Genomic DNA, 14,015 nt, shown 5'->3' on the forward strand with positions numbered 1-14,015 from the left:
GACTTGATGGTCTTACCAAATGCAACCATGTGCTTACTTCACTCGCTTCAAAATCTGGGAAGCCGGTACTACTGCTTTTGAGGGGGGGCTTTCTCCTTGCTCTGCTGCATGGTGACCCTGGACCTCTGCCCCAAAGTCCAGCCCTGACGATACCGCTGTGCCCTGGGCCCACTTCAGAAAATACTTTGCTCTGTTTACAGATACACACCTTGCTCTGTTTGCTCACACATACGCACACATTCTTATCTCCTGGAGAGAGGAAAGCTCATGAGCAAATCCTGTCCCTCAACTTTTAATGGATGGGGAGGCTCATGTAGAGAGGCTAGTTTCATGGAATCATAGAATTGTAAAGTTTGAAGGGACCCCAAAGGTCATCTCATCCAGCCCTCTGCAGTGCAGGAATCCTGACCACAGCTGTCTCTGGGTAGCTCAAACCACCAACCTTCTGGTTAACAGCCAGATGCACAGACCCATTGCAGCACTGGAAGCTTCCATCATTAGTTTTGGAGCCAAACAGTTGAATAAAACCTCCAGGTTCGGAGAAAGCAAACCCTGGAATAGCAGTTCAGTGGGAAATACACCACTTTTGTGGCCTCCTTGTAGGATTCTTGCAGCATCTGACTTCAGCTGTTAATATCCTTGTCATAATACAAGGATGTGATACAATGTGATCACACTGGGAATACTGCATGTAGTTCTGGTCACCACACCCTCTATAGGGATGTGTGTAGATGCTAGGAGATGATATATTTATTGGATATTATCCTTCCTTCCTCATGTTTGTGAGTTTAGCAGAGTGGTATCCCTTTACAGCTTAAAAAGAACTTTAGGATAATTTAAGTTTTAGTTTAAGTAATCCAGAATGCTTTAAGGCAGACTGGATTCTTCTGGTATTCCCTCCTTTTCTCCCCCTTAAAACAATAATTACACAAACAGTCTTGTAAAAGGTAAAAACAACACTTACTCACTTAGAATACTTGTTGAAGACTAACAGACACAGCAGCTTTGTTCAGACAGGCTTAAGATGGTAATTCGGTTACAAAGACATACTTAAGTCTAGCTTAAAATGGTGTCTGAGCATTGGAGCTCAGGCATGCAGAGGTTCTTCTCATTTTCTGGCTTGATAACGATGGTGATGAAAAGGAGCATGTGCCAGGCAGGTCACAGAATAGATATAGCTATGCTCTTCCCCTGTCAGGGCACTGTGAGTGTGTCTCTCACAGAGTTCACTCTAGCAAACTTACAGGAAGATTCTGTGAGATTCAGCTCCTATCATGTGCCTATCTAGCAAAGCATAAATTGATGGTTTTGACCGCATGGTAAATATCGCACAATCTCAATAAGGGAGTTCTAGATCTGGAGAAAGTGCAGAAAATGGCAACCAAAATGGTCAACTCCTCTATGGGAAAAGGCTACAACACACACACACACACACACACACACACTATTAGAACTTGTGGTCATCCACTGAAGCTGAATATTGGAAGAGTTGGGACAGGAAAAAAGAAGTACTTCTTCACTCCAAACATATTTAGACTATGAGATTTGCTACCAAAAGATGCAATTGTGCCCACCAACTTGGACAGCTGTCAAGAGAAAGAAGTATAGCAGATAAAAGTCTAAAACAGCCCTTACTGACAAACGAATTCCAAAAGTACATTCCTTTTTTTTTTCTGGCCATGCCTCTGTGTTGGTATGCACAGTTTAGCAACACTCAGTCATGCAGAGTGAGGAGGCGGCAAGCATTTTCTACCACTGAGTTTCATTGAAAACCATACATTAAGATTCAAACCGTGCCCGCAAATGGGCATTTTTCCTTTGCCAGCAAACTTACAAATCCAAGCTTGCTGCCCAAGTGAACCGGTGAATCGGCACTTGCAGAAAACTCCTATGAAGTCTGAGGTTCTCTTGGGTCCACTTTATCACTGGAGGACTCAGCGGCATGGAGGGCCTCTTACCAGTTTGGGCTGGTTTGTTGGCTGTGGCTTCTCCAGGAGAAGCTTGCTGTGGTTCTGTCTGGGGTTGCTTCTGAAGAACATTTGGAAACTTCAGTTGGCACAGAATGCAGCTTTTAGGGTTTGGACTGGCCCTGCCTGTTTAGATCATGTCTCATTGGCATTAAAAGAGCTCCTCTGGCCGGCTGTATCCTTCCAAGCCAAATCTAGAGTGCTCGTATTGATTTTTATTGCTTTTTAATGGCTTGGGACGCAAGTACATAAAGGATCACTTCCCATACGGTCCATCCCGCCCACGTTCTCAGATTTTCAGCTGAGTTCCTTCCCCTGCTCCTTCCTTGTTAGAGGAGAAGCAGGTGTCAACCAGAGAAAAGGCCTTTCTGTCTCTTGTCTATGGTGCCTACAGCTAGGGCTCACCCACCTCCAAGGAGACTGGCTCACTTGGAGGCAAAATTGTCCACTTTTAAACCCCAGACAAAACCCTACTTACTCTCATAAACTTTGAAAGTATATTTCAAGCATTTTATAATCTTGCCAATGGCTCTGCTTATCTGCTGGTTGACTAATAGGATGGTGTGTAAATGCCTCACCAGTAAATCAGGATGCATGCTCATTGTCATATAACTGCCCTATAAACAAATCAGAAAGGATGTTCAATATAAAAAAAAACTGGACATCATCTTACAACAGTAGACATTTTGTACAAGCAAATCAGTTTGATAAACTGGTGGTCTGTGGTGTGTGCATGGAAGATCCTTACTCAGGCATAAAACTCATAGGATGACTTCAAGCTAGTCACTGTCTCTCAGCCTAACCTAGTATGTTGGGTTGTGAGGGTAAAATGGGGAGGCAGAGAATAGCGTGCATCAGCTTGAACTTCTTGGAGGACTCCTTGAAAGGGACATAGGTGGCACTGTGGTCTAAACCACTGAGCCTCCTGGGCTTGCCGATCGGAAGGTCGGTGGTTTGAATCCTCATGACGGGGTGAGCTCCTGTTGCTCTGTCCTAGCTCCTGCCAACCTAGCAGTTTGAAAGAAGAAGAAGAAGAAGAAGAAGAAGAAGAAGAAGAAGAAGAAGAAGAAGAAGAAGAAGTTGTTTAGTCATGCTGGTCGCATGACCTGGAAAACTGTCTGTGGACAAACGCCGGCTCCCTCGGCTTGAAAGTGAAATGAGTGCCGCAACCCCATAGTCACCTTTGACTGGACTTAACTGTCTAGGGGTCGTTTACCTTTTTTCTACCTTGGAGGAAGGGCAAGATATAGAATCAAAGGGTTCTGTATCATCTACTCCACACACACCCCTGCAGTACATCTCAGCATGTGTTTCCCCATCCAAATTGAAACCATATCTGACCCAGCTTAGCTTTCCTTATGTGCTAGCAGTTTTATTGCTGGACCACTAGGAGGTGTCATAAAAGTAAGAATGAATGCATGAAAAAATAATGTGTTGTTTGACATTTTAAATTTGTAAGCCAAATCGTGTGAAGGGTGATGTATGCGCATTTTAAATAAATAATGTTCTCAGCCGTGCTGTAAACAGATGCCAAACCAGGCTATTAGGAGGCCTGGTTATGCTTCTGTGTTCTGTGAGTACAGGCAAGTGCGCACACACGCACACACACACTTCTTGAAATTTAAGCAGACCTTTCATTACATGGCTGGGCAGCTGTCTGTCTGGATCTCACAAATATGCAAACAATAGAGGATCATCTGACAGCCACGAAGGGTGCCGTGTTCCGCCTGCAAGTCGGATGGGATGCTAACAAGCACCTGCCCTGTGTCTGGAATGGATTATAATCCCAGACAAGCTCTGTGGTTGGCTTGGTGCCTGCCAGACTACTAGAGATTCCTTGTAAGAAGCAGATCCGTTCCTTTGTCTTTCTGGTTTGGTTTTGTTTCTACTATATGAAAGGGGTCTAGATAGCAGGTGGCGCTTGAGGAGCAAAATACCTCATTCTAAGCCAGTAGCCCATGGCTCTAAGGTGAAAGAGGCAGATAGCAACTGTCCAATGGGCCTTAGGGTTGTGTCTCAGGGATAGAGCACATGCTTTGCATGCAAACATCCCAGGCTCAGCTCTCTGTCTGAAACTCTGGAGAGCCACTGCCAGGCAGGGGAAACAAGAGTGAGTGAGCTGGGCCAACAGTCTGACTCCATGCAAGGAAGCTTCCCATGTTTCTAAGGCGTTCTGGGCAGGCAGCTGTAGAATAAATTAACGCAATGTTCAAGAGAAAGGGTAAGAAGTTTCAGGGGGTTCTGTGTGCACCCTGGGTTGGTTTTCTTTGGAAAGAGGTCACAGAAGACCTGTGGTATTTTTGTGATATATGATTTATTGACACAACTGTACAGGCTGCACATTAAAGCATCTGCCTTGCAGGGAAAAGGGCCTTGGTAAAAGAACCAGAACGTCCTGGTAAATGCCCCCCATCTGAAACCCTGGGGAGCCACTGCCAGTAGGGATGGGGAGAAATCTGCCTCAGTTCGCATTTAAAGGTAAACCTACCTAATCCACACTTTCTGAAATGATACACAATCTGAAACTCAGTCATCCTATGAAATGTGCACTTCTCTGAATTTTGCAACCAAGTCACACGTACAAAAATGTATGTGATGGGGCAAAGTGCGCATAAAGATACATGAAGGTGACCTGGAAACTACAACTAATCCAGAATGCGGCAGCTAGACTGGTGATTGGGAGCGGCTGCCAAGACCACATAACACCGGTCTTGAAAGACCTACATTGGCTCCCGGTACATTTCCGAGTACAATTCAAAGTGTTGGTGCTGATCTTTAAAGCCCTAAACGGCCTCGGACTGCCCTATATCTGAAGGAGCGTCTCCACCCCCGTCGTTCTACCTGGACACTGAGGTCCAGCACCGAGGGCCTTCTGGCGGTTCCCTCATTGCGAGAAGCAGAGCTACAGGGAACCAGGCAGAGGGCCTTCTCGGTAGTGGCACCCATCCTGTGGAACACCCTCCCATCAGATGTCAAAGAGAAAAACAACTACCAGACTTTTAGAAGAGATCTGAAGGCAGCCCTGTTTAGGGAAGCTTTTAATGTTTAATAGACTATTGTATTTTAATATTTTGTTGGAAGCTGCCCAGAGTGGCTGGGGAAACTCAGCCAGATGGGCAGGGTATAAATAATATATTGTTGTTGTTGTTATTATTATTATTATTATTCAATACAAAATGCATTGCACTGGGGACAATTGCTTTGCAAAAATGTGTATGTAAGACTGCATCCAAGCGTATGACTGCATCACACGAAAATTCTGATGAATTATCATGGGGAATATTTATATCTATATCTATATCATCTATCATCTATATCTATATACTGCAAGTCAATATGAAAATGTGGAGAACTGAATTTAAGATTGGGAAAATGAGAAACAGCAAGCAACTGAAACTGACATATTCTCCCATCCAGAGTGGAGTTCCCAAGATGAATGGCTCCTTGAATGTTTCCTTCCAGCAACTCCTTCAGCCCAGCTGGTGTCAAAAGCGTTGCTCTGCTTTCTTTGGACCACATCAGTGGGGCAGGGAGGGGGGACTTGACATCTGAGCAGCCCAGGACCTCCATACACACTACTGCAGGGAGGTGCTAACACAGCGGTTAGACTTCACCCCTGGAGGCATACTCCATTGTCTCTTGGGACAGACAGATGTCAACAACCATTGTCAGTCATACTCGACAGTGCTGATCTACAGGGGCCAGTGAGTTCCCAGGTCTCCTTGCTTCCAACACACAGTAGCAGGGTAGTGAGAGCGAGTTATCTCTCAGTTAACAGCCACACTGGAGAATGGGAATGCTGACTGATAGTAATCCACTGCATCATCTTTATAGGCAACTTTTTCATACATTTTTAATCTTATGTCTTTCTGCTTTCTTCAAGGCAGTTTCAGAATGCTGACTGGGGAAGTTGCGGGGAGGTGAGAGAGATTTATCTGCCACAAAACAGCAACTATTCCCTGCCCCTTCACACGTGCATTTTCTTTTGCCTCTTCAAAAGGAACACTGTTTTAGAGGAAGTGCACATGGCCTGTCAAAAAGGAAATGAGGTGGGAGGGAGGTAGGAAACCATTGTGGCAAGGGAAAAGTGCAATCTCTTTGTCCAGCTTTTGTCTGTGATGGGGATATTACTCATAAATGCAGAGTCCCTGGAGTAAGATAAACCAAGGAAGATGGGAGCTGCAGTGTATTCCGCATATGGTTTGTTATGTACTGAGTTGAATAGGATCCAAAATGCAGCAGTCTGATTGGTCCTAGAACAATAGGATCCAAAATGCAGCAGTCTGATTGGTCCTAGAACAATAGGATCCAAAATGCAGCAGTCTGACTGGTCCTAGAACAATAGGATTCAGAATGTAGCAGTCTGATTGGTCCTAGAACAATGCAGCAATATGAATGGTCCACAGGAGCCACCCAATCCAGCTCCAGGTGGAAGTGAATCCACAACCTGATTGGCCTACAGGAGAATCCTGGAATTAGCCAATCACATGCAGCCCATTGTGTAAATAATGTATATAAAGCAGATATTTTAGGGGAACTTTCATTCCTCTTCACCACTATGAGCTGAATAAAGAGCATGAAATCCACTCTCGACTCTTGAGTATATTTCATGGTTGTTTGTTACATTTTGTTATGTACTGAGCTGAATCCTAGAACAATAGGATCCAGAATGCAGCAGTCTGATGGGTCCACAGGAGCCACCCAATCCAGCTCCAGGTGGAAGTGAATCAGCAACCTGATTGGCCTGCAGGAGCAGCCAATCAGGATCCTGGGTGAAGTGAATTACCAACCTGATTGGCCTGCAGGAGCAGCGGAATTAGCCAATTATGCAGGGCCCATTGTGTACAGTATAGCTAGATGTTTTGGAGTAAGTTTCATTCATTGCTACTATGAGCTGAATAAAGAGCATGAAATTCACACTGGACTCCGAGTGTATTTCACATTTATATCCTTTTTTTCCTCCAAGGAACTCAAGATGGCATCCACGGTCCTCCCCTCCCCATTTTATCCTGCCAACAACCCTGCGAGGTAATTTTGCCTAAGAGACCGTGACTGACCTAAGGTCAACAAGTAAGCAACTACAATGATGTATCGAGGACATAATGACATCCACACTGAGCTTTCAAATGCCATACTTCTTAGAATACTTGAAAACTCTATTGTCGGTATATATTACATTTAGCACCAAAGTAAGAAAGTTAGTAATAATTTTTAATTTGAATTTTTAGAGATCCAGACAATACTTTCCAGCACATTATAAAATAAGACCACCTTGCAACTTTGCAACATAGTTATTCATTTTTATTTATGTATTGAATTTGTATTCTGCCCTATACCCAGAGGAGCAGAGCAGTTCACAGAACAAAATCAAAATATAAAACCACAATATATAATCAAAATAAAAACAACAACCCAATAACACCCCCCTTTTATCAGTTATCCCCAGTTATCCATTCATTCAGCAGTATTTTCCAAACTATAAATCACACCAGTTTATAATGTGATGTATACCGTAAACCACCAGCAATTGGAGATTTCACATACTGTAGACTGCAATATTGCACTTACATAATCCATTTTTTATTGTTGGAATGTTTTCACCTTTCCAAAGTTTAGCCAGGCAAACCTTTGCAATCAGCAGCATAATTTGAATTAATATCAAGATCAAAGTCTTTGATATGTATTTCAAGAATAGGTGCCTATCTCCTGATATAACGGAGAAAGATATCTGAAACGGCATTTTCTCAAAAGGTGGCAAACCCAATACATGCAGAAATAAACCCACTTATTCCCACACCTCTTCCAGCATGTTTGTAATAACTATCCCTTTATTCATTGTCAATGGAGCTAGGCAGGATCTTGCTGTAGCTTGATTTATTTCCAAAACATAGGCAAGGCTGTCAAAGGCCATATTCTTCTGCATACCAATTGCTGAAAACATCACAAGGGGAGACTGCTGCTGTGCTCTGCTCAAGTCATGCTTTTGAGCTTCCCACGGGCATCTGGATGGTCACTGTGATGCTGGACTAGTTGGCCCACTGAACTGATCCTGCAGATTTTGTTTATGTTCTTATGAGGACTTGCAACATGGAAGAAACAAGATTTACCAACTATCAAAGAATGGCAGATGAAGATGATGGACTATATGGAACTTGCCGAACTGACTGGGAGACTCCGAGACCAGAGAGAAGAGATGGTGGAAGAAGATTGGAAGAAGTTCAAGGAATATTTGAAAAAAATATGTTAATATTTAAATCTTAGAATAGCTTTGGAAGTGGATATAGGCTGCACAGTTAGAAGTAGAAGATAGTGTATTTTAAAATAGTATTATTTGTAAGTGATAAAATGTGAAGATTTTTATGGTAAAATAAGCATGATAAAAAAAATGGTTAGAAATTATGATATATGTAAACTGCTAAAGATGAGGTAAAATGAAAATCAGATGGGGGGGACTTGGGAAAGCCCAGCTAACAATGTTTAGAAAAAATAAGGATAAGACAAGAATTTGTTTGTAGTGTTTGTTTTTCTGTTTGTGTTGTTTATTTGTGTTATAAAATGAATTTTTAAAAATTAGGGGGGGAAATATGAGGACTTGCAACAGAATGATGCTGGATGTCAGTTTCTGTCTACTGCCTTTACTCCCACCAGTTTTTCCTTAGCTTGGAGCTTTGGGAGGTGTCGGGGAGAGTGGCTGCCAGCCAGCCTGATCGGCACCTGCTTTGAAGGTGAGGAAGCCCAGAGTGGGAAAGCCTTTCCACCTGAAAAGGGGCAGCTGGGGATTCGCGAAAGAGCAGGTCAAGCACTGGCTTTGCTTGGATTTCGTTCTTTAAGAATGTAAGAGTCCTGCTGTCTTGTCCATTTCTCACTGGCCTATGGGAAGCTCAAACCAGAACAACAGTACAAAAGCACTGCACACTCCTGTTCTGCATATAAGCACAAAGTGCTGTATGCACAGTTGTTTTCTTATAAAGAAAGATTATGCACTTCTGCAAATGTTGAGCTTCCCCCAGATCTCTTTGATTACGACCTGCTTCCGTGTGGGCGGTACTGTTTTGGCTACAGAAGCATTGCCACTCACCCTTGAATTGGGGAAATAGAAGGGACTGTTTGAGACACAGCAACTGGCACTACCCAGTGTGACAAAATAGGTGCTGCGCTTAGAAGGCACGATGCCGAGTGGAAGGATTTGGTAACAGCTGGAGAACGATGGATGAGACTGGGCTATATCTCTCAGGTGCCTCCCCTTGTTTTATAGCCTCATTGCGTGGCCTTCCTAGTGCATTATTCCACTGCTTATCAGATGCAATTCCATTGTTTGCTAAAGCTGGGATCAAGAAGGTGCAGAGCACGAGGGTGAATTTATGTGACCAGGATTAGCCATTCAGTCCAGATGAAAGTGCAAGGCCAGAACAGTCCCGATGTTTTCAGTGAGTGCTTGGTCTCTACAAGTGGTCCCTGCAACAAAAAGGTTGCAGCGTGGAATGCTCCTGTTCAGAGGGCCAGTCAGCCATCTCCTTTTCCCAGGACAGTCCATTCCATGCCCTCCATTTGTTCAGTGTTCAAATACCTCTTCTTTTTAAATTGCATTGGTAGCCCACTTTGTGACATTAAGGTCCAACCATCGTAAATCTGTACTTCTTCAGGCCATCTAAACTATTTGTACTGTGTTTCACCTGTTGAGTGAAAAGTTACCTAGCTAGCCAATGAAAGCCATATAGGGTAATGTGCTAGGGTGCCAGATTAGTCCTGGAGAGATCTGCGTTCAAATCCTCACTCAGGCTTACAGCTGGTGGGATGGCTAGTCTTCTAAAAGCTGCGGCTCAGCCCGCTGAAATCTGAGCACTGAGCATCTTCCACCTATCCTGTATAATAGAGGATTGTCCTGTATTTCGCTGTAAAATGCTATGTCCTGTATTGATGCACTTTTGTCCTGTATTTCTCTCTCTGAGTGAGAGCCAGTCTGGTGTAGTGGTTAAGAGCGGTAGTCTCGTAATCTGGGGAACCGGGTTCGCTTCCTTGCTCCTCCACATGCAGCTGCTGGGTGACCTTGGGCCAGTCACACTTCTCTGAATTCTCTCAGCCTCACTCACCTTACAGAGTGTTTGTTGTGGGGGAAGAAGGGAAAGGAGAATGTTAGCCACTTTGAGACTCCTTAGGGTAGTGATAAAGCGGGATATCAAATCCAAACTCTTCTTCTCTTCCTCTGTGTGTGTGTGTGTGTGTGTGTGTGTGTGTGCCAGGTTAAGAATATTCTCCAAATGCATGAGTTTGAAAGGGTCTGTGAAATGTTAGGTATTTAAGCTCTGGGTAGCCAAGCACAGACAGATTTAGAAATTTACGTGTATGTGCATGTGCGACAAATTCCAGAGGGGCCATTCTGTTAGGCTGCAATAGATTGTAATGTGTTGCTTAAAGTCACTTCAGATGGAGGCGAAAAATTGACCACCAACCGCCCTGCTCCACCCTGCCCTGAATTTTTCAGAACAAAACTACCCAAAACCACCCAAAACTAAACACCACCCACCCCATAAAGCAGCAGTCAGGAGCTTGTGACCCTCCAAATGAACTCCATCAGACAAAGTTAGCATGGCTAGGGCTCAGGGATGATGGGAGTTGTAGTCTAGCAACATCTAGAGAGCCACAACTCCACTGCTGCCCATCCCGTCCCATTTAAACTTCACGCTTGGAATCCTTCAGCGGAATAAGTGGATCGATCTGTGTCTCTCTCGAAGCCCGCAGCGCCATAGGCTGCAACCGCGTTCCAAAGCCAGCCCATCCGGCGCATCTCCCGGGTCACATCAAAAGAAAGCATGCTAATAAGCCCCGTTGGCTGGCGCCGGCGATTGGCTGCTTCTTGGAGGGGGCGGGGTTTCGGGGGGCGGTGTCTCCGTGCCCGGGGGGGGGTCAGGTCCCCAAACCTCGTAGAACGTATCCGCGAGAAACAATCTTTTACCCGGGAAAGCGCTGCTGACGAGCTTCGCGGAGGGGCCGGCCGTCGCGTGCGCGCTGCTCGTCGGAATCAGCCTCCCTTGGCCCCTTTGTGCAGGTTTCCCCCCCCCCCTCCCCTGCCCTTGGCTTGCAACTGATGCTGCTGATCCAGGAACAGAAAACTGCCTCCTTGAACTGTTGAGCCCCAATCGAACTGACCATTGGGGGCCGAGAGAGGGGGCTTCTCTTTGGGGGCGGCGGCGGCTTTGTTTTATCTATTTATTTATTTATGTATTTATTTTCCCTCTGCACCTCGGGTGTTCTTTGCAAGCAGCTGAGCTGGGGACTCTGATGCACCCGTTCCAGTGGTGTAACGGTAAGCTTGTCCGACCCAGGGTGGAGATGATGATGATGATGATGATGATGATGATGGAGAACCGGGCTGGCCAAAAACCAACCCCTCACCTCCCCGCTCCTTTAACAGGAACAAATCACAGGCATTGCGGGCGGCCAAGTTCATTGTCCGGTCTTCGGGTGGAGATGCAGATCCTGTTGATTTTATCTTTAAAAAAAAAAAAATCTGTCTCTGTAAACAAAGCTCCCCAGATTGTTTTAAAGAGACCAAAAGGAACCTGTCGGGATGGTTCGCAGGGGAGGGAGGAGAAATTGAGGGCATTCTTTCGCTCCCAGGTAAGGCTCCCTTCTTTGTTGTTACTTTGGAAACAGCGTCTTGAGGGCACTGAGTTAGGTCCAGCCCCTCCCCAAAGCATCGCGGACTCGAAAAGCCGAAAGGTCATCCCTTTTTCCACCATGCATTAAAAAAAAACCAAAAAAAACCCACACGAGAAGGCTGAGAACTATAGCGTGTTAAGAGCTCTGTGAAGGGTAAACTACAGTTCCCATGATTCTTTGTGTGCGGAGGGTTGTGCTTCAAATCTATGGTACTGTATGTTCATGGGACGCGGGTGGCGCTGTGGGTAAAAGCCTCAGCGCCTAGGGCTTGCCGATCGAAAGGTCGGCGGTTCGAATCCCCGTGGCGGGGTGCGCTCCCGCTGCTCGGTCCCAGCGCCTGCCAACATAGCAGTTCGAAAGCACCCCCGGGTGCAAGTAGATAAATAGGGACCACTTACTGGTGGGAAGGTAAACGGCGTTTCCGTGTGCGGCTCTGGCTTGCCAGAGCAGCGATGTCACGCTGGCCACGTGACCCGGAAGTGTCTCCGGACAGCGCTGGCCCCCGGCCTCTTGAGTGAGATGGGCGCACAACCCCAGAGTCTGTCAAGACTGGCCCGTACGGGCAGGGGTACCTTTACCTTTACCTTTTTACTGTATGTTCAGAAGAGCTTCCAATATGGTTGGGTCCTTGCTTAACTCTTTTGTGACGTTTTAGTTGGTCTTCATAGAGGGGTTCCTCTGCTGTTAACTTTTGGGTATTCCCCCCCCCCAATGGGACAACAGGGCCGCCTGTAATTTACTTTCAAATTCCATTATATGCATTGCTTTGACATACGCAATCCTATGTGTGCTTGCTCAGGAGTGAGCCCCATTGAAAATGTGTAGAATCGGAGCCTAAGGCTCTAATTCCTGCCCCACACAGTCACAAACCATTGTCTTTTTTCCAGTTAATAGAATCATCGAATTGTAGAGTCGGAAGGGACCCAAGGATCATCTAGTCCAACCCCTTGCATTCCTCTTGGCTATTGGTTGTTGTGTTGTTTTCCTGCAAATATCCGTCCCCAAAGCAGCTTACACCATTTTAAAAAGATAATCTAAATCAACACAGCAAAGCAAAACCACAATATCAGGATGACAATTGAAACACTAAAGCACTGAGTCAAGGGCATAATTAAAAGCAGCCATATTCCAAGAATGCCAAGTGTACCTATTGCTAAACAGTTGCTAAGTTATCCCCTCTCAAACAGGCATCTGTTTAAGCTACCAAAGTGTCTGCCCTAAGAAGGACGGGCTGGCATTGTTTTCTTTCTGCTAAAATGGGTTCCCAAAATAAACAGTGCATTTGCTCCCAGACTTTTCTTAGCCCCCCTCCCCTCCACACACATGCCTTATGGAGAGGGCAGAGATTGTCATGAAATTGCCCCAGCTGCAGAGGGGACACTATTTGCACAGTGCGCTTCATTCAGAAGGCCTAGCAGATGGTGACTGCTTTTGTAGCAGGGCTAATGGTTAATTAAAAGGAGCAGAGCCCTGCTTGGGATGAGCCTGGATTAATTATTTCAAGTAGCTTTTGTTCTCTGACTTTCTTCTTCCTTCCTCCCCCCCCCCCCCAATCTCCCTTTATAGTTCCATGAAATTTAACTAGCATCCAGCCTCTAGGCCATGTGCTTCAAAGACAATGGAAGGGAAGGGGAAGAGGAGGAGGAGGAGAGAGCTGGCTGGTTTATTTTGAGTACACACAGACACTCAGGCATCAAAGTCAGAGGCTCAATTAACCTCTTATGTCTCACTTTGCTGCTGCTTTTCCCACCATTTTTTTAAAAAAACTGTAATTGAAGCAGATCTGTAAACTGAAAGGCAGACCGTGTCCCCACACTCAGGACTGTCTGTGACGACTGTACTGCTAAATACAGAACAGGAACATGGGAGCCAGTGGTGTGGTGTAGTGGTTAGAGCACTGGAAGGTCAAGGTTCAAATCAGCCTGACCTACTTCACAGGTTTGCTGTGAGGATAAGATGGGGGGGGGGAGGACTCTGTGTATGCCACCTTGAGCTTGGAGGAAAAGATGGTATATAAATGAAGTAAGGAAATAAATAAATAGGACATTGGATTCTTATCTCATTATACATGACAAAGCCATTTTTTCACCTTCTCACCCCTTGCTTTTTCCTGTAAGACCTATTGCAGTCGTTAAGAGTCGTCAACAGGCTCATCACAGCTATCTGCCAATCACCCAATCCCACCACCCTTCTGAGTAATACCCCTCCCCACCTTCTCACTATATAGAAGGGTCTGGTGACTTCTGTTTCAGTGTATCTGAAGAAGTGTGCATGCACACGAAAGCTCATACCAAGAACTAACTTAGTTGGTCTTTAAGGTGCTACTGGAAGGAATTTTTTTTATTTTGTTTTAAATAAATAGGAAGCTGTCTTAAGCCCTGTGGACAG

At 45.2% G+C, this 14,015-nt stretch overlaps 1 protein-coding gene across 2 annotated transcripts in view; it reads left to right on the forward strand.

The window, feature by feature from the left end:
* The first annotated feature begins 10,881 nt into the window (after window positions 1-10,881).
* Window positions 10,882-14,015, forward strand: part of RNF122 (ring finger protein 122) — a 36,760-nt gene continuing 33,626 nt past the window's right edge. Inside the window, exon 1 of one of the 2 annotated variants that reach the window (XM_079955297.1) lies at window positions 10,882-11,271. In XM_079955297.1, coding sequence (XP_079811423.1) covers window positions 11,247-11,271 — 25 coding nt within the window. In that variant the 5' untranslated portion in view covers window positions 10,882-11,246. The remainder of the gene's footprint in view (window positions 11,272-14,015) is intronic. The other variant, XM_079955296.1, reaches the window with a different exon arrangement.

The sequence above is a fragment of the Podarcis cretensis genome (assembly GCF_951804945.1).
Source record: "Podarcis cretensis genome assembly, chromosome: 15".
In the NCBI taxonomy this organism is placed as follows: domain Eukaryota; kingdom Metazoa; phylum Chordata; class Lepidosauria; order Squamata; family Lacertidae; genus Podarcis; species Podarcis cretensis.